The following is a 19817-nucleotide window of genomic DNA, read 5'->3' as shown; positions in this document are numbered from 1 at the left end:
TGTGTTCATCATGATATTAGCTCTCTCTGCCTTACTCCTTTATTTCATATGAATTCCCGGGAACATCTCTGATACTTTTCTGGAGCTTCGAGAGTGTCTTTTCTCTGTTGACGCGTATCACTAAATTATTCTCTCTGTAGTATTTTGAACATGCTGCCTGCTTGTCACGTGATCGATGGATCAAAATCTCTCATGAAGCAGAGATTATTGTTGGAGGTTTTTGATGCTGTTTCATGCCTCATTACTAAAACTTGTTGCTACTGCATCTTTTCATTGTTAAGATTAAAGTGGGTTTTATTCTTTCCCATATTTGATCCAACTTTTTTTAGTCATGAGGCTGACGTTAAAGACACAGCAGCACTGACTCACCAACATCTCTGAGAAGTTGTAAGGGATAAAAGGTTTTTCCAGTAACATTTTTGTGTATGGAAAGATGAATGCTCTTGCTATTTACACCCACTTCACACCAAAGGACACAAACTTAACTGCATAAAAGTGTTAGTGGTGAAATATGCCTGGTGTGAGAGCGCAGCAGCACCTGGTGAAGGACCCCGAGATTGAGAAGACTCCTACTTGTCATCTCCAGTGGAGGAAATCGAAAGTAATTAGCAGAGCAGTTTGCGTTGATAGTGCCAGGCTATTCCCCTGCTAGACACCTCAGCTGCTGCAGGAAAACTCCTGAGCATTTATCCTGCGACTGGTCACACCCTGCCACACTGCTCACTCGCTCACTAACCATCTCTTCCTACCACTTTCTCTTGGTTTCTGCTGCTTTCCCTCTCTCACTTCCTAGCTTGATCTCAGCCTCCCTTATTCAGTGGAACTGCAGTCACCTCTTAGTTTTGCAGTGTTTTGTGTCAAAAACTCTCATGGGGGAAAAAAATATTGTAATCAGAATGTTCTTTATTAGCCAAGTGTGTTAACACAGACAAGGACATTTCTTTCACTGCTCTCGAATGACTTCTACAGTCGCATAAACAGCTAAATGAAGAGGCTGCACACAGGTAAAATACAATCTGTGTATAAAATTACTTGTGGCTTGAAAAAAACTGACAGGGACAAAAGTGTATGATACAGAGCACAGGTGAAGATGATTTAAATATAGGTAGAGCATAGAGTAAACTTGTTATGATGAATCTAGAATCGTTAACGATGATTATGCAGCTAAATATGACCTAAATAACAATTGCCTATTATTGTTGCAGCGTTACCGGTATGTTCTAAGTCTGGGACAGTCTATCCATACTGCAGTATGTTGTGATTAGATGTCAATAAATTGGCATTTATATCAATATTTTTGTCAAAAACTTACTTCACTACATCATCTGTTTCCATATTTTCAAGTTTTGTATGATATATGTGTGTTAAACAGGCTCTAAGTTGAGACTCTACAATTTGGTGTACTTTAATTTGTCTGAATTGTCAAATTTGTGAAACTTGTACATTATTTGGTCATAAAGTAATTGTGGATTTTCTTCCTTTGAAGTTATACAGATATGGTGATATACTGTAGGTGAATTCTCCTACAATATATTCATTATTGCGGATTCACTCTATTGCGATACTGTAATTATTGGGCACGGTATTGTGATAGTACCACGAGTTACTTTGTCAGAGTGACACAACCATTAAAATTTTTTGGATGGTGGAATTTTGTTCATGTTTAGAAATCTTTTCAACATGCAAAGCAAGAAAAGTAACCTGACATACCTTCATTTTAAGTACTATCAGTGTTACTTAGTAAAAGTCAACAAGATTAAAAAAAAAAACTGAGGTAGATTAAACAAGAATGGACAGATAAGGTGTTCGTTAAAAGTCTGTAAAATGACAACAAGTATACAGAAGTTGACGCAGATGTAGCGGAAATGAATGAAATTGCCAGGGAAGACGAAGTGGAGCTGGTTTTAAATGTTTCTCACACCAACCCACCATGAAGACGTGGGACTGGCTGTCTGTGTGGAAGTTGTGGTTGAGGTGGATCCCCTCTTATCCCCTTTGTTTCTCATCTCACTCATCTCACTCGTGCTCGATCCCTGATGCTCCCTCTAACTTCAGACGTGCACATCGCTCTTGAATCTTGTCCCTGGTGTATAAAGAGGAGTCAGAGCTCTGTTTCTATCCATCTGTGAAGGGAATTGCCATTGAACTTTAGACGTGTCTGGAGAAATGGAACATGAACTTCCTGCATATGGGCAATTTCAGTGACAACGAAAAAAGGCTTCACATGGTCCAAAAACTTAACTGACTAAAGGAATCATCATTTAGAGAAATTAGGTAAATTTAGGGACTTGTGCTTAAAGTGGAACTCAACCCCAAAAAGTTGAACTGGAGGATTTGAAGGGAAAAAAAAAAAATCAAATATGGACTGAAATGGCAATTACGAAATGATTCACTGTATTATAAATAATTATCAGTATTAGCCTGCAGCATACAATATTATGCTGTGACATCTCTGCAAGACCACAATACTTCATTGAGGATGGTATTTTTACACATTTGGCCTTCAGAAAATATTGTACTTCCTGTAATGTGAATGTTCCTCTACTAGTCCATATTTTAATAAAACATTCAAGGTCAGCCTGACCAAGTTTAATTCACCTTTCAATGATACCCCTCCCCCCACCTGCCAGACTCCCACTCCAGCATAATCTTTGTCCAGCTGTATGCTCAGTAATCTACAAACACTTTGATTTGAGCTAAAAACAAACTGTGACACTTCTGGTTTGGGCCAATCGTGAACAAGTTAAACTGATAACACTCGCAGCGCCGAGCCAGAAGTTAGAAAATGGATGTTTCAGACACTTTTGCTGTTGTTGGTAGTAGAGATGCCACACAGATCTGTTTGACGCACATGTGAACAGCAATTTTTTGGTTTTGCAGGGAACAAAAATTGTTAGAATGTGTATATTTACTGAGTGTGCGCGCGCACACACACACACACATACACACAGAGGCTCGAATAGCTCATTAGCTTCACCCTTGTAGAGAGAGAAGTCCAGGCACGAGTACGGCGGCGACCATAAATAAAACCAAACGCAGTCGCGGTTATGTTTGCTATTTATTAAGCTCAGTGTGTGTGTCTCTGCTGTTATTACCTGCTGCGAATGTTGTTGTTCTCAATAATGTACAAATCCATAGAAACTGAACTGAGAATGTGACCCAAAAGACACCATGCAAGCTCATTCTTAGCCTCTGAAGCGTTTAACCCCTGGTTTGTATCAGTCTCCATGAGCTTAGGGGGGCAACAGAAAATGTTACTTTTTCACATTGACTTTGATCATATAAACTGTTATTTATACTGGTAATATCGTAAGTGGGATTATTTTCTATCTGCCAAATAAGTTGTGGAATATCAGCATTTTACATATGGGCAAAAAATCCAATATTGTGCATCACTACATTAGCTTCAAGCTAATAATACTGGCTGGGGTTTTCTGAACTCTGCAGTCACCGTGAAGTCATTTAGGGGAAAAAAAACCTCTTTATGAGTTTAAAGCACCTAATGGTGAGTCACTGAAAGGTCAATTAGGAGTGGTGTGAATAGTTTATGATAACAGTCGTATCCCCATACAGAGATATTGTGAATCAATGTATACATAAACGATCGCATCACAATATCTGTGTTCCTGAAGAAGTAACCCCTCTAGAGCAGGAATTATTAATCATGTACTGCTTTGTGGTGTCAACTGAGATCAAAAAAACATCCGACAAAGTGCAAAATCTCTGTTTAGAGCCTCTCCAGCAAAGACTCATTTACCGGGGAAAAAAAGACTTGTCAAGACCAAAAACCAAATTGTGAAGGGTGAATTGGTTTGTAACATCTGCTGTTATAGAAATAGTGTTACCTGGCTTCAGTATTGTATTGAAAAAGGGTGTTTCACAGTTTATCCCATATGTCCCACCCCTACAAATAATAATATTTATAACCAAAAATTATTATTTGTAGGTTAATTTCTTTTTACACAACAATAAGCATGTGATAGTACGATAATAATAACAGAGTTGTAAACATACAAAATTCCTTTCCGCTTCGTCTCACTTGTATTGTCAATGAATGTCACTGTTCATTCATATCCACATTAATAATAGAAAGCAACCCCGGCAACAACCAAATGTGACAGTAATATTGAACACTGGTCGTGCAGGAAGTGTCTCTGCCTTCAGTGTGTAGCTGCACAGAAACACATCTCAGTCGCTCAGCAGCCCTGTGATAGGAGATCCTAGCTGCTGACATTGAAATTAATGGTGACGCACCCTTGAAAAACATGGTTTGAACATCAGCGGTGAGGAGCAACGCAAATAAAGTTCTAGTGATAATAAAACAATCCTGGCTTTGTGTGTTGCATATCAGAAGGTCCTGGCTAACACAAGTGCTGTGTTGACAATCTGGGTTCTGAGCAGCTGGATGACTTCAGAACCCCAGAAAAAGCCTCGTTACTTTCTTTCCAAATCAGTTTTTTGAGCAAAGCACTTCAAACACACTCTACTGAAAACATTTCTCACACTCGGCTTGAAAACGCACCTACACTGAGATGTCATTTGTAAGTTTCTGTCAGGTGCAGATTTTTAATTCCCACACCCTCCTCCCCCACGTATCCTGTAATCTATAAATATTCTAGAAGTTCGCTTTGATCCTGATCTCAGTCGGTGATGCGAGCTGCCATCGTGTCAGCTGACGGCTGTCACCTCACCTCTATCTATATGTTACGAGCTCCCCTCAGGAGACGGTGTGTTTATGTGTTAGTGTGTGCACATATATGTTGGGAGGCCTCTGTGCATGTGCAAGTGTGTGTTTGTGTGTGTGAATCATGCATGTGACAGTGCTGCCAGGCTTGATGCCTCCGCCAGCAGGCGCTCCGCCGGGGCCTCTGCCACCTCAGGGAGCACTTGGAGGTGAGAGGAGAGAGGACAGTGGCTTTGTTTGAACCTGCTACCCCCACTGGCACCCCCCTACCCCCCCCCCCCCCCCCCGTGCCCCCCTCAGGGCCTGGTAGAGGCAACAACTCTTCTGGGCCGCCGTGCTTGCCGGCTTGCTCCCACCAGCCTACTGCTTAGCAACAGCCAATCGGCCAAGCCAGGCGACTTGTCGGCCAATTGCATGGAAGAGATGGGCTAGTGCTCAGAATTTGAGTGAGTTGGCCGCATGGGTCTGGCTATAGTTAGGTAGAGGAGGAGGAGGAGGAGAGGAGGTTTTTTTTCTTTTTTAGGGGATCGACGAGTTCATTTCCTTGTTTTTTCTTTTTTCTTTTTTTTCTTTCTGAGTTTGTTTCAGTAATCTGCTCTCTGTAACCAGGGAGATGTTGTGGGTTTTATTAATAGAAGCTGTCCCCAAAATAACAGGTCAAGAAGATGTAGATGGATGATCCCCTACGGAAAGTATTAATTAAACACTTTCAACTCAGCTCTTTAAAACCTCTTTTGTACTGGATATATTACTTCGAAGAGGTCTGAATGTGTAACTTGCGCTGGAAAATTCATGTCACCTCAAACACGCTTGTGCCACATTTATTTACTCTTATTATCTTTTCCTTATGTAACCTTGTTTTTATCCGTGTCTGTTGCTGCTGTCCCCTCTTTGCCTTATTTGCTGTTTTTTATTACTGTTGAATTTATCGTCACATCAGTGTGGAGAAGTTGCACTGATGCTCTTGATAAAGTGTCCTGGGTTGAGAGTAGGAGTTAAATATGCCCTCTGAGCCATTAATGTGTTGGTTTTGAATACCAGTATCAACTTTATCAGTTCAGTGGCTCTTTTCATAAGTGGACAGGACCCATCCTGCAGCACTGCAGTATGGGTGGGGCAAAGGCGAAAAGGTGGGATGCTCAGAGAGAGGGAGAGAGGAAAAGAGTAGGGAATAAAAACAAGGAGTAAGCTGGTAGCTGCTAGGACCATGCTGTCTTGTTTTCACTTTCGCCACTGCTTAGCAACAACGAATCACATCCTCGCATCAGAGTTGCAGCTCCGCCAATCCGCGCTCAGGAGTGTGGCGCCATGGAGTTTGGATTTTACCACGTGTGAGATGATATGTGTTGGAGAATGAAGTGCACTTACGCAAGAAGAGAGAGAGAGAGAGAGAGAGAGATGGGGTGACGCTTTAAACTGGTTGTTTTTTTTATGCTGAAGTTTTTCCAAAACCACACCCTCACTGCTTTGCTTAGGCGATCCGCTGCAGTGACCCTGATGGATGTGAGGTTGAGCTTTATGATAGGCTGGTGACTCGGTCAAAAAAGTCCTCGGCCAGGCTTTATCTGCTCTGACAAAGACTTGTTTAAAAGCTTCAGAGGCCAGTTATATAAATGTTCTGCTCAGTCTAAGCTGGGGGCTGTCACTCTCTGATTATGACATTGAAGTGGTAGATGGGCTGTATTCATATAGTGCTTCTGGTCGACTGACCACTCAGGGTGCTTTAAAACACATTCAAACACTTATTCATACACTCATTCTACCATGCAAGGTGCCAACCCGCTCCCCTGTACCACAACCCCCCCTCTACTCTTTAGGGTTGTTTGTCACATTAGTGACATGTCTGCTGCCCTCACAACATCTTACGGGCTGTTTTTAATCCGACACACTTATACGAGTCTTTTTGGAAGTGTTCTCCTATCAGGCATTACTGGCGCACGGGAGATCGTGACAAGTTGCATGCTTTGTTCTTAACAAAGAGCCTTCAGGTCCCTTAAACCGTAAAATATCCTGCAGTGAATTACGGGATTATGACAGTTGAAAGGGCTTTGAAAGATTTCCAAACTGTTTCGCTGCCAAAGCTACAAGTAATCGTTCTCGCTGAATAGAATCAAAGATGAGATTTCATATTTAAAACCCTCCACATGGTGGAACCTTCCCCTCTGGCATAACATGTCAGAATGTGTGTTTTTCTCCCATCCTGCAGGTGCAGCTGGTGATGCAGGGCGCGGCCAGCTCAGTGCTGCATCCATAACTTTCTCCCCACGTGCTCCACATGCTCTCATATTTTTGTTCACCCTCTTCTCAGCTGCATGCTAGGCCAAGTGGCAGCTGCGCGGCAGCAGAACTCCACACTAAAGAGTGCATCTAGGCTGCTTGCTGTTGCATGGTTACAGACAGTCCCGCCCTGCTATTGGCTCATCGTCTGCAGAGCTGCACATCCATTGGCTTAACAAGGAGAAAAACATTGCTTCCATTGGCCGCGTGGAAGCGGCAGGCGGTTTCAATTGGTTCAGCTCGGAGGCTCCTGATCCTTAGAGACTCGGCCTGTGTAAACATCCTGGTTGTATCTTTCAATGGGGTGTGTTTACCAGCAGCTCAGTTTGGCCGAGTGTGTGCAGACTGAGCCTGAGAGTCTCTGAGGAGCAGAGAGTCTGGTGAGACGAAGGCTAATTGGCGCCCTGCTTCGCCATACACTTTGTGATTGAAGATGTTCTGTGTACTATTATGACACTTTGTCAGCATTACAGGCAAATACGCTAACAACCCTCAGTCCTCACTCAGTCCTCAGTGCTCTTTACTCTCCTTTCCCACATCTTCCTCAGTGTCTCTGGCGTTCATCTGTCACAGTCGGCAGCCGCAGCCCCACAGGCTACATGTTCTCCCTTTGGTGACGAGCAGAGCAGTGGTGTCTCGGGGCTCACGCGTGGAAAATAAATTGGCTATAGTTATAAATGATAGAGTGGGGCTGTTTGTTTTGCTGGAGTTGTTTTCTTATTGTTTGGTACTATTTGTAGTCACTTCCTGACTCGTGCTGCTCATTTTCTCCATTACCGTCACAACACTTACATTGTAGTTCGAAGTGCCCCTCACCCGCTACTCTGTATCTTTTATGTGGAGCACAAAGAGTTCACAAAAGCCTTTGATCTCCCCCTTACAGAATGAAATCCTCCTATCTCTCACCGACCCTCTTTCCATCTCTGAAGTTGAACTCGATGCTCTCACTGACTTCTTCCTCACTTTTACATTCCCAGCAGGACTTGAAGTGGGCGGGGCTTGCTGAGCTAAGGCTGCTAAAGCTTCCACCCTCTCAGCAAGCTGACTGCTTAGCAACAACCAATCAGCCTAATATTTTTGGCAGGGTCCTGTAGCCAATGAAAAGGGTGGAAAGCATTCTTTAGCGCTCTGTTTTTATTGGTGGCTGAGAGGAAAAACAATGTTGTTCTTGCCACTCTGATAATGCTGAGAGCAGATTTGGTGGGATAATCTTTGCCTTGATGGGGCTACAAGACACATGGCTCATTACTGTTAAGTGATCCTATTTGCATTTTTATGTCAACTTCTAATTCCAGTTACAGATAAAACAATTAAGTGATCCAGAGCAGCAAGTGTAACTCCCCGTGAGTGTGCCAGTCACTACAGAGAAACCTAATCGAATGCTTCCTGATATAGATTGAAACAATCCATGTCTTGGTTGTCTCTAAGTCTTAAACATCCTCCAGCATGCTTGTTCCCCTTCAAGGCTGAGAAGTGTTCAATACATGAAATCAATAAGGGATTATTTCCGTTCAATAGCTGCTCTCAGTGTTACTGATGCACAAATACAGGAGGGAGACGCTCCTATCCAACACAGATGCCACAGTGTGCATAACTACAGATCATGGACGGTGAATTATTCTTCATACTCATGTGTTTTATAAAACCCTGAGCTGGGAAAGTGAGCCAGTATTACACTCTCTTCCCTAGACTGTTGCCTGGCGGCCCTTGAGGGAGGCAGTTAAAACTCTGTATGCCCCAGTGAGGAACAGAGGCATGCTGCTCAGGTCCCAGCTATGTGAGGCAGTGGGCGCTCAGAGACTGTGTGCGTGTGCGCACACGCGCTCAGCAGCCCCTTGCTTGTTAAATAAAGCTAAAAGCCCCATTGACAGCATCCTCTCCAGACAGATACAACTCAATAATCCAGAATTTGCCCCTGCCACAGCTCAGGACTTGATTGACAGGCAATGCGGCAGAAGAGACCGGCAAAGGGTGGGGCTGGACATTCATTCGAGTCTGTTCTTAGCCTGGAGTTGCAAGACCAAAGAAATTGTGAGCAGATCTTGGTGTGTGGACACATAAAATTAAATAATTTGTATTTCACTGCTGATGGAGGAAACACGTCAACAAGTTGACCATTCTGATGAAGCCATTGAATTAATTGAGAGAAAAATGAGAAAATTAATACCCCGTCACAGCAATTATGTCTAACTCTTGCTGCAGTGAGAGAGAAAAAAAGCCCCATACATCATCATTTTGCTGGTAAACTCTGAACAAAGCCGAGACAAATTCGAGATGCCACCGAAGTAATCCATCGACTCTGAATGGAAGACAGCCTTTGTCAACACATTAAACATTTATTTACATGTAAATGAGCTTAATTTTATAGCAGTAATAACGTTTTTTTAGCCTGTGAAAAGTAACGTCAAATCCCCCCCGTGTGCTCTAACAGTCACTGTTACCATCTGTTTCTCAGGGAATCATCGGTGTGCTCCCCTCTTCCTGAGGCGCAGCAAACTCTTGCTTTTCTTGGAGGGAAAAAGGAGTCGCAGGAAAAGTCCAGTGGCAAATGAAAACCCAAGGAAGGCAGATACTTGTTCAGAATTTACCAACATAAATTAAACCTTGTCTACCAGCTAGGACTGATGTTGAATTGGACTGTGCACTCTGAAAGGATTAATTTAATAAATCAAAAACCTTTGACCAGAAATGTGGAAATCTTAAATACCTAATGTGTCTTTTGTTGCATTTCTATTTTCTTTACACGTGTAATTCATGTTTTCACATAACGTGTATTTTTCAGAAAATAAATCACCCCGTTTGGCTGGATTTCTGTTCAGGATTTAATCTGCAGGTCTGTTCCCATCTTAAATCAACAGCCAGACCCAGTCAGGTGACAGAATTGGGTTTGTCACAGCGCAGCCAGCTACAGCTGAAGGTCACCCTGCTTCGCAAACAAGAGTAGAGTAGTGGAAGGCAACATCTGCACCGCCACCGATCATTTAGAATCTTCACCATTTGCTGGCTTGTCCAGGATGTCTGTGTTGTTGCTGTTTTTGCATTTACAACATTTTAAAAGAGAAACTGCTGCCTGGAGCACAAAACAGTTAAGCAGAGTTGATATTGATAGCTGCAGTGTATGTGTTTAAATAAATAAATAAAAAAAAAATCCCCCTCATAGAAGCACTTGTTTATATACTTGTGTTCTATTTACAGGTCTCTGGTGATCATCAGTACTCTGGATGGGCGAATTTCAGCTCTGGATCCTCACAATCAGGGCAGGGAGCAGTGGGACCTAGATGTGGCCTCAGGGTGCCTGGTGTCCTCCAGCCTCAGCAAACTTGAGGTACGTCACCATCGCCAGCACTGCTCTTGAATATTCATTCATAAGGAGGAAAACAGTTCCAACAATGACCACTAGGGTTGCCAGCTCCTTGGTTTTGTATTGTCCTATTTTTTAAACTATAACTCGACAGATGCTGAGGACAGGTTATTTTTACCACTGAAAATGAGGCAAAGATTTATGTAAAAACATGGACAATGTTAAACCAAAAAGGTTCTTACAAATTTGGGATGCACCAAGGATGTCTTGTTGCCTGACATCTGCTCCTCTCCTCTTCCTCCCTCCTTCCTTCCCCTCTTCATCTGCTTTCTCCACAATCCTGTACATCTAATGTCCTTTTACTTCTCCCTTCTTCACTCTTTATCCAAAGAAGTTTTGCGCTGCATTAGCAACTGGGTTTAGTGACGTGCATGGTGAGGAGGACTTGCAGCACCTCCAGTTGTCTGTTCAAGCGCTTTGAGCTATTGACAACTGTTGCAGTGCTATAGTCAACACTTTTCAATCAAATCAAGAAGGGAATCCAGGCTAGTCTAGGTTCTTCTAAAAACCTGAGACATCCTTGCTTTTAAGAAAACATTTGGGGTTGCGCTCCTTAAGCCACCCCCTCACTCCACCTGTGAATCTAAACAGAGAAAACTGGTGGCAGATGGTGATACATATTTATATTGGAAATAAATCGCAAATAAATTGTTTGTGCTGGACAGAAATGGACCCCTTTTATGTTAATTGTGCACAAATTTTGTACCAATATGACCACATAGTGGTACTCAAGAGGCAGATTTCTTGAAAAATAACTTTTATTAAAAGAACATTTAAAATGGTCATACATGACCATTTGAATAAAGACCAGAATTAAATAATATCATGGTAAAACTAACAAGGTTTTAAATCTCCACGGGCATTGTTTTCCGCATTTTTTAAATTGAAATTATAGCTGGCAAATGTTTTGATATCAGAATCTTTACCGAAACCTTGACTTTGAAACTGGTCTGTGAACGATACTTTTTTGAAAGTAACATATTCCAGATTCTTTTGTTTTTGTTTTCAGTGCATTGGCATTTTTCCACTTGGAGATTTCCTCTCTTGGTAATGAGATTATCTTTCAGTAATTGATAGTAATGAAGGAATTCAGTTGGTACCATAAAACTTTCAAAGCTTGAAACTGATCCTTAAGTAAGACTCGCTTTTTGTGACGAAAACAAATCATACCAGCATTACACAGGTAGAGTTAACCATAGCCCTTTAATCAGGTTGAAAAAAAAAGACTCGTGTTTATGATTCATTTACAGATGGAAGAGTCGAATTCCACAGTCTTGACATCTCTGTTAGAGGTTAAAGATGCGATCATGTCTCCAAACAAACACGCTTCCTCTTGGCTCGCCCCTCTGTAGACTGGAAGACCAGTAATTGAGCTCAGTGTACTTTGAGAAGTCAACGGAGCGTTGGTGTTGCTTACATTCAATTCATGTAAACACGCACACAATACACAGCAGACATACTGTACACCCCCACATGAATCTAGGAGTAGCTGTTTCGCCTGGAGGATTAGCCTCTTTGTTCACAGTAGAGGTTTACACACACAAGCTCAACAAGACCCTTGTCTGTACATATACACAGAAGCTTAAACCGCCCACATCGACTTGCTGCAAGTGCAGTGTAGCTCAGAGCAAGAGCAGAGCACTACTCTTCCACATACATGCTAGAGACGCGCTGGTGGTGCACTTTGATATGGACTCACTTGAGAGTTTCGCCTCAGGGGGGAAGCCTCGGATACTAACAAGGGTCTGGGTGGCTGCCGAGTTCTGCTGGTTAGACTGCTGATACCGCTAAAGTGTAATGAGTTCTTTGTCATATATATTTCTCCTTGATTCATCCTGTAGAGAAGAAGAAGAAGAAGAAAAAACCCAGAACACTCAATTTTACAAAGCACCAGGTAGAATTCTTCCAGAAAATACTCAGCATCTGCCAAAGAAGCAACAGTATATAGTAGAGATTGTCTGAATCAGTTTAGCTATAGGGGCTGATTTAGGTAACGTAAAGCCTTCCAGAATTTAGATTTTCACTGTTTGTTTTTTTTTTTAATTTCTTGTTTTTACTTTTTGTCCACCTTGGCCTGCTAATGTAGCATTGCTGCTCTCTCTGTAAGCAGCCCACCGTGAAGAGAGCCTAGCTCCTGTTTAATGAGCCAAAGTTTGACTATAACATAAAGAGCTTTAACCTCCTGGCAGGTAAAGGATGCCAATATGCGAAACTCCAACTCCCTCTGTCACCGGCGAAGTGTCGCAAAACTAGCAGCTTGTTAATATTAAGCTGACACAGGTGAATTAAACAAGCATGTCTGTGTGCCAAGTAATCCACATTAATCAACGCTGTGTGGTTCCTGCTGCTATGTAAATATGAGCTAAGATTCAGCCCTGTATCAGCAGCCCTGGAGGCGTCACGCATGAGGTGTCGGTATCAGCAGATATTAGTCATAGCAGTATCGTTGAAGTCTTTCACTGTGCCCATCATCTGTTGTAAGGAAACGGCATAGTCCAAATTTTTTGGGAAAGAAAGAACAATTTTAATTCTTCCAAATTTATTTATTAACATGTATTTGTCAGTATGTATAAAATGGGAGCATCATATCAACTTATAACTGTAGATATCTCTTACTGGTCTTATCAGCTCAGTAAAATATCGGCCAAATATCCGTTACAGAGCTGAAAAACAGCAGTGAGTGTGTGGCTTCAAGAATAATCCCCAAATAAAAGCATAACGCAAAAGAATCTCATTGGAGTGTTTAGCCTCCCTAGTTAGAGGGTTAAGTGGCCCTCAAGTGTGCACTATTCAGCTGGAAATGTCTCCACGCTGTCATCGCTGCCAAAAAAGGCTTAGTTCAATGATTTTCAAACCTGCAATTAGAGGGAGTGGACTAATCACTGAAATCAGCTGCTGCAGGATGAGTATACATGTACACGAGTACAGTTGCCGTGTTTCAGATTTAGAAAATCAGCATTCTGGAGCCTTTTATTTTCTCTGTATGATCCTCAGAGGTTATCATGTGAAGAACCCCTCAAGGGTCCTCCAAGCAGAGTAGTTATACTGTAGAGTTTGTGTGAGTGCAGTATCCTCTTTGGCATCAGAATGTACATTTGACCTTGAATAATAAATGATACCACACTTGTTAAAGATTCGGTTATATTCAAGTTCTTGTCTGCAGCACGACAACATTCTTCAGATTAAGACAAACTAAGACAAAAATCTCATGGAGAAACAAACCCAGTATTTCCCATAACTGCTTTATGGTCTATTGACATGCATTGTTTTTCTTGTGTTCCTGATTTGCCAAGAAATTCAGAGATGCTCAAAATATCTTCCTGTCAGCTCCTAGTGTGCTCTGTTTGTGATGGAGGAGTGTGTGTGTGTGTGTGTGTGTGTGTGTGTGTGTGTGTGTGTGTGTGTGTGTGTGTTGGGCTCCTTCTATGTTTTACCTGTTCGCTTTTATTTGGCTGACAGAGCGGAACAAGGAGAGATGCCTGTCAGCCATGAACCCTGTGACTCGCAGTGACGGCATTTGTTACGATTCCCAGAGAGTGTGTGTGTGTGTGTGTGTGTGTGTGTGTGTGTGTGTGTGTGTGTGTGTTCTATATGTTTTTATGCCATTGTACTTGCAAGTGTGTGTGTGCAGCTTTGCCTGCTCTGCCCTCAGTAACCTGGGATGCCTGTCTGTGTTCTGCACACATTTGTTGGTGGCGATGCTGCTGCCGCCTGCCCCCCCATGCCTCTGTTACGTTATATTAGCGCTTGCAGCCCCTCAGACACCAGTCTGCTCAGTGATTAGAGGCTGTAGGGGAGGGGGGGTCTGCCGCTGTGCCATTGGCTGGCCTCGACATGGTGGGGAGGAAGCAGCCAGTCACCTGCTTTACCCTGCTGTGTGTGTGTGGGTGTGGGTGTGGGCGTGTGTGTGTGTCTGTGTCTTTTTTTTGGGGGGGGGGGGGGGGATGAGGGACAGCAGAGCCATAAACAGCTTTGTCTGCAGAAAAGAAGCCATCACTTCAAAAAGCCAAGAGTTGCTTAGGAGTGTGTGTGTTTGTGTGTGCAATGGGGGGGGGGGGGTCAGAGGGAGAGAGCTGTTGTCAATGTCGAGTGAGTCATGGTGGCGTGTGTGTGTGGTGGTGGTGGTGGTGGTGGGGGGGATTAGGGAGGTGAGGTAATGCCTCAGACCAAAGATGATGTCATCACCTACTAGACAATACACACTTGCATACTTCTGCTATGCAGCTTAAATGAATGAATAAGAAAACCTGATCGCTACACCGTGGCGATTGATTACTTCCTGGTGAGTAATGTGACAAGCAATTAGTCTTACGGTGTGCTGAAGGAAGAGGAAAAAGCCAGACCCCCGTTATTTTTGGCAGAAAGTCATTCATTTTGTTCTGGTTGCTCCAGTTTTCCTTCAATAGGTGTGTGTGTGTGTGTGTGTGTGTGTGTGTGTCTGTGTGTGTGTGTGCCCCCTGAGTTGATGTCAGTGTACAACTCACTCCTTTGAGTCGCATATAACTCCTCTGATTATTGGTTTTCAATGTAAGATAACACCCTGAGGTGGCGTTACGCCAGCGTAGCATGTCCTGTGTGAACATGCAAGCATCACGATGCTGCGGCCATTGCTACGGCGGTACAACTCTCCTGCTCGCTCTCGTCTGTAAGAGGAGCACCGGCCTTGTGGGCCAACAGGAACACATGAGCTGACACTGTTTGACAAGATCGCTGGAGCGTCCACAGCAACACACACCTTAAACCCCATCCCCATCATGGCTCCCAAGGGTGGGATACAATGATATAATTAGCAACATCAAATCATTAAGTGTTCCAGCTCATTTTTTGATGACTTAAGATGAATGTCACCACTAAATATGGATTCCCCCCCGCCTCCACTACAACATGAATAAATATTTTTGAAAAATTAATAAGCCTAGGGATTTAAAAAAAAAAAAAGCAAGAACCAGGAAATAATTGTTCACAGAAGTCGGGGATCGTTTCAGACGAGTGCCTGGACCATTTATTATTATTTGCATTATTACACTTTTTCAAGCGTGAATTTTGTTTTTATTATTCTGCAATTCAAAATGTGCTTTCAGTGTACAAAGACTAGAATGTCGGGAGTCCATTTTTAAACAAACACAAAAGAAGCAGACATAAAAGAAAAGGGTGGGGGTTGGTCGTTGATCGTATCTTCCTTCACAGAACATCAGAGAGCACCCTTAATTTTCTCAAGAGGTTTTTCAATATAATCATGAAGATGCTGTAAAACAAAAATGTCTATTTGTTTCCTTGACCTAAATGTTTTCCTCAGAAACCTCCCAGCAGCCTGTTTTTGGTATGCTGTTAGAACTTTCTAATAATCTAATTTTAATTGGCAGTGCAACAGAAACAGATGCATCCTTTATAAATTAATTACCCTTAAAACAAACAGATAAGCATTAATTTCAGTGCGTGGGCTGTGAATGCAAAATCTTGATAGATCAATGTAAATGTGTAATTAATTGCAGACACGGGAGGCTGCAAGGCAACACAAGGACATTCTTGAATCTGCTCTTGAGCCTCAGTGGTTTCTTTCTTTTTCTTTGGTGGTGAGATGAGTTCAGTGTTTTAGCTTCAAATTGAAATCCACCATTGTGGACAATTGTGGGCAGCATGGCTCAGGGGTGGAGTGGCCATCTAGCAACCAAAGGGTCGCTGGTTCGATCCCCGACCCCGGTGACCATGTCAAAGTGTCCTTGAGCAAGATACTGAACCCATAATTGCTCCTGATGAGTAGGTTGGCGCCTTGCATGGTAGCCTCCACCATCAGTGTGTGAGTGTGTGTGTGAATGGGTGAATGAGACGACACTGTAAAGCGCTTTGAGTACCGCTAAGGTAGAAAAGCGCTATATAAAATTGAGTCCATTTACCATTTACCATTTACCATTTTACACATTCATACCAGGGCCGAAGGATCAGGAAAAAATGTCTCATTATGAATATTTTTTGCTGGTGTTGTGCTGTGATTCAATGAAATGGAAGGAATTATCATTTCTGTGGCATTCTTCACATTTTGATAGAGAAACACATAGAAAGGATAAAGATGTGATCTTTACCCCCCCAAAAAAGATGAGGGTTGAATACCTCTGCGACAAAAGTGATGACAACCTTCAGAAAAATGTAGTTTTAGTTTTCGAGATGTAGTGGAGTGAAAGTCATAGGTTCCCCCCAAAAAACATGTGCTCAAGGTACAAATACTCAAGACAAGTTTTGAAGTGCTCAAGGACATCTACTACATTCCTGTTCACAACTGTATTTTAGAACACATTTTCCATCCATCCATGAGGGGGTGGAGCCTATCCCAGCAGAGAGGCAGGTTTCACCAGTCCATTGCAGGGCCAACACATAGAGACAGACAACCATTGGCTCTCCCAGCCACGCCTACGGTCAATTTAGAGTCTGGATTAACCTGGTCCCCTCTTGATGTCTTTGGACTGTGGAGGAAGCTGGAGTACCAGAGAGAACCCACGCAGGCACAGGGAGAACATGCAGACTCACACAGAAAGACCCCGTGCTCCAGCCGGGGCTCCACCCAGAACCCTCTTGCTGTGAGGCCACAGTGCTGACCACTGCACCTCCGTGGCGCCCACACACATATTCATTTTAATAAATATTACTCTGGGCCATTATTGCTATTTTGCTAACATTCTCATGAATCTGTCAACCCTAATTCAAACTAAAGCTAGGACAGCAGGAGAGCTGTTACTGTGTAAATGTTGCTGTTGCACTCATAACTACAGTTGACCGTGATATTATCTGCCGATGTAAAGCTGAATTTCTAGTAAAGTTGCACTGTATTGTCATGTGGAGGAGAGTTTCATATTAAATCATCTCAAATATTGAACTATCTACCTGTGTGTTGTAGAGATGTTTGGCATCTGCTGCCATGGCAACATTGCAGACTAATCAATGCAGAGGTCAGCAGACTGAGAGTGTGTGTAATACGTAGCTGCAGGATGGATGGAAGGGAGCAACAGCTGAGTCGAGGTCCAGGGTTAGAACTTAGTGACGGATCAGTGACTTGGATTAAGGCATCAGTTGCTCGATGACTCATTCACAGCTCTGAGAAGTTCCTCTCTGTTCTAAACCTTTTTCCTCCCCCCTCTGCCGTACCAGCATGGGGTGATATGATGGTCAGGTTGTTAACCCTCCCTCCATTCACTTGCTAAATATATCCTCATCTCCTCTTGTCTCCCACCCCCTCCTTCTGAAGAGATGACATCACCTCTGCTCATGGCTCTGCTCTCTAGTAAATCATTCTGCCATACATTGCTCCCCTCTGGCATTTTTTTAATCCACCACAAAGCTACTACTCTTAGTTTTTTATAACCTGTCAGGATTTCTAACAAGGTGATTTATCTCTTCGGGACAGGTTCTAGTTTCATTGTTTTGAAAGGAAAGCCAGAGTCTAGAAAGGCCACGGGTTCGACCCTTTGGTAGCACTCGATTAACTGGAAAAGTCCAGCACGGCAAATAATCCCTAATTTCGCCCGTAGCTGCTCCAATGGTGCCAAAGAGTTGGAAAAACAAGGGCATGTCACAAATTGGACTTCCCAAAAAAGTGGTTTTAATGACTTGTGGGTGATGACTAAAGTCCAATTGTGCTTACACCCCCTGTTGAGATAAAGCTATAGAGGTTATATCTGGATTAGTTTGGTTTTTGCATGATGTCATCCTGGCTGCTCCCTCAAAATGAGCACAAAATAGCACACTAAAACACACACACACACACACACACAGAGCTACACACTTCTCTAAAGATCCAGGTTAATTACTTAGGCTCTTAGTTGTATAATGGTCCCAAGCCTGTGGATTGAGTCCAAGTGTGCGGAGGCTAAAGCTGCTGCTGTGTGGGTGCGTGTGTGTCGGGCCACTGCTGTCTATGTAGACCAGTGTTCTTGTGTTTGAACTGTCGAAGCTGAAAACAACTTTTCAAACGATAAAGTGTAGTCAAGGAGGGTTGATGAGCATTAAAAGCGATTGCATCAGACTAAACTAATGGAATTCAGAATTGATTGTTTTGTCAAGGATACGGTTCGGCAATTTGTCTTGGTGACACTGCCGATGCTCAGTATTAATGACATCATGTAGTTTATGCAGCATTGGATTCCACGTTTATTGTGGAGCAGGAGTTTGTTCATACCACTGTAGTAGAAGGAGCAACGAAAGAGCTGTATCTTTATTCTAATTTCTGCCTGAAATGAACAAAGATGGACGACTGGTGACTGCCTAAAATGAAAACAAAAGGTAACACAATGTTCATGTGATCAAGGCTCCATTCTAACTCCAAGTGGTACTTAAGTTAAAGCAACATCAGCTCTCCAACCTCAAGTAGCAGAATAAAATCAGCCGACGGCATCTAAGAAGAAAGCAACCAGTCTTTTCCAAATAAAGTGTCATAAGCATTTTCTACAGTATTTTATTAATGTTTAGTAAAATAAAGTAAAAGAGGTTGGGAATGGCTTGGACTCTCTATGGAAGTCCCTCCCTCTATGGAAAACTGTCTCAGGATTGAGTCCTAAAACCTGGAAATAAATTAGCCCAGTTCTCTCACGTCAGAGTCATCAGGTTTCAGTCAAAAGCCTGAAATGAATTCTGTGGTTAAAACAAGCTTTAGATATTTTAAGGTTTGTTCTACATCATACAATACTTCCTTAAATATGACAGCCTTAAAATGGCAGTAGTAAACAAGCGGTGGTGATGTGGTGGCATTGAAGTCATGTATACTTAGCGTAGTTGTTCATAGCATAATGTTGAATTTGTACTGCTAGCAGTTGCATTTGTTGTTCAAAAATCAAAAAAGGGATTTTAATTTGTGAATATTATCTCGTCAGTTTTGTTTCCCACCAAGCTTGTGTTTTGTTTTGTTTTTTGCAATAATCCAACATTAAAATCGCCCTGGCATGGGAACCCCTGGAAATAAACTTTCTAGGTTTGTCCACAAAAATATGTAGGCATCCCTGCAGGACTTAATCACAGAAAAACAAATCTAGATTCTGCAGTTTTTAAATTTCAAACCAAAATTGCCAAAATCCCGCCCTTTATGTGTCTGCTTTCCTGATTAGTTTATGTAGACTTAATGATTTTTTTTTTAACCATAAGTAATGACATAAAATCTTCCACACAAACTTGCTTAATCTCTACATACAGGTGTTTGGCAATAAAATGGTCATCCCGTCACTGGACGGTGCCTTGTTCCAGTGGAACCGGGACAGAGAGAGTATGGAGGCAGTGCCTTTCAGTGTGGAGTCCCTGCTGGAGTCGTCTTACCGCATCGGAGAAGACACAGTCCTGGTTGGGGGCAAATCCATCACCACCTATGGTCTGGGGGCCTACAGTGGCAAGGTCAGCTGAATCCTTTCAACTAAACCTTCACTGTCCTCATGTGCCTCTGAACCTGCTGCATAGAGAGCCCGCAAAGTGTTCCTGAAAATGTCAACAATATTTTTGGTCTTTGTCCCTCGTGTTGAT

The 19817-nt window shown here is 42.7% G+C and overlaps 1 protein-coding gene across 2 annotated transcripts in view; it reads left to right on the top strand.

Annotated features, from left to right (window-relative positions):
• eif2ak3 (eukaryotic translation initiation factor 2-alpha kinase 3) overlaps nt 1–19817 on the top strand; it is a 34267-nt gene that overhangs the window by 2152 nt on the left and 12298 nt on the right. For both annotated transcript variants that reach the window (XR_015109804.1, XM_086182836.1), the window contains exons 2-3: nt 10157–10286; nt 19497–19691. Coding sequence is in view for 1 of the 2 variants with exons in the window: in XM_086182836.1 (XP_086038962.1) it covers nt 10157–10286; nt 19497–19691 (325 nt within the window). In the remaining variant the exon portion in view is untranslated. The remainder of the gene's footprint in view (nt 1–10156; nt 10287–19496; nt 19692–19817) is intronic.

The sequence above is a fragment of the Aulostomus chinensis genome, chromosome 17 (genome assembly GCF_037954235.1).
Source record: "Aulostomus chinensis isolate RoL2024-O1b breed Wild chromosome 17, RoL_Achi_v1.0, whole genome shotgun sequence".
NCBI classification, from domain to species: Eukaryota; Metazoa; Chordata; class Actinopteri; order Syngnathiformes; family Aulostomidae; genus Aulostomus; species Aulostomus chinensis.
The sequence above is the reverse complement of the archived record's forward strand: the minus strand, read 5'-3'. Positions and strand labels throughout refer to the sequence as shown.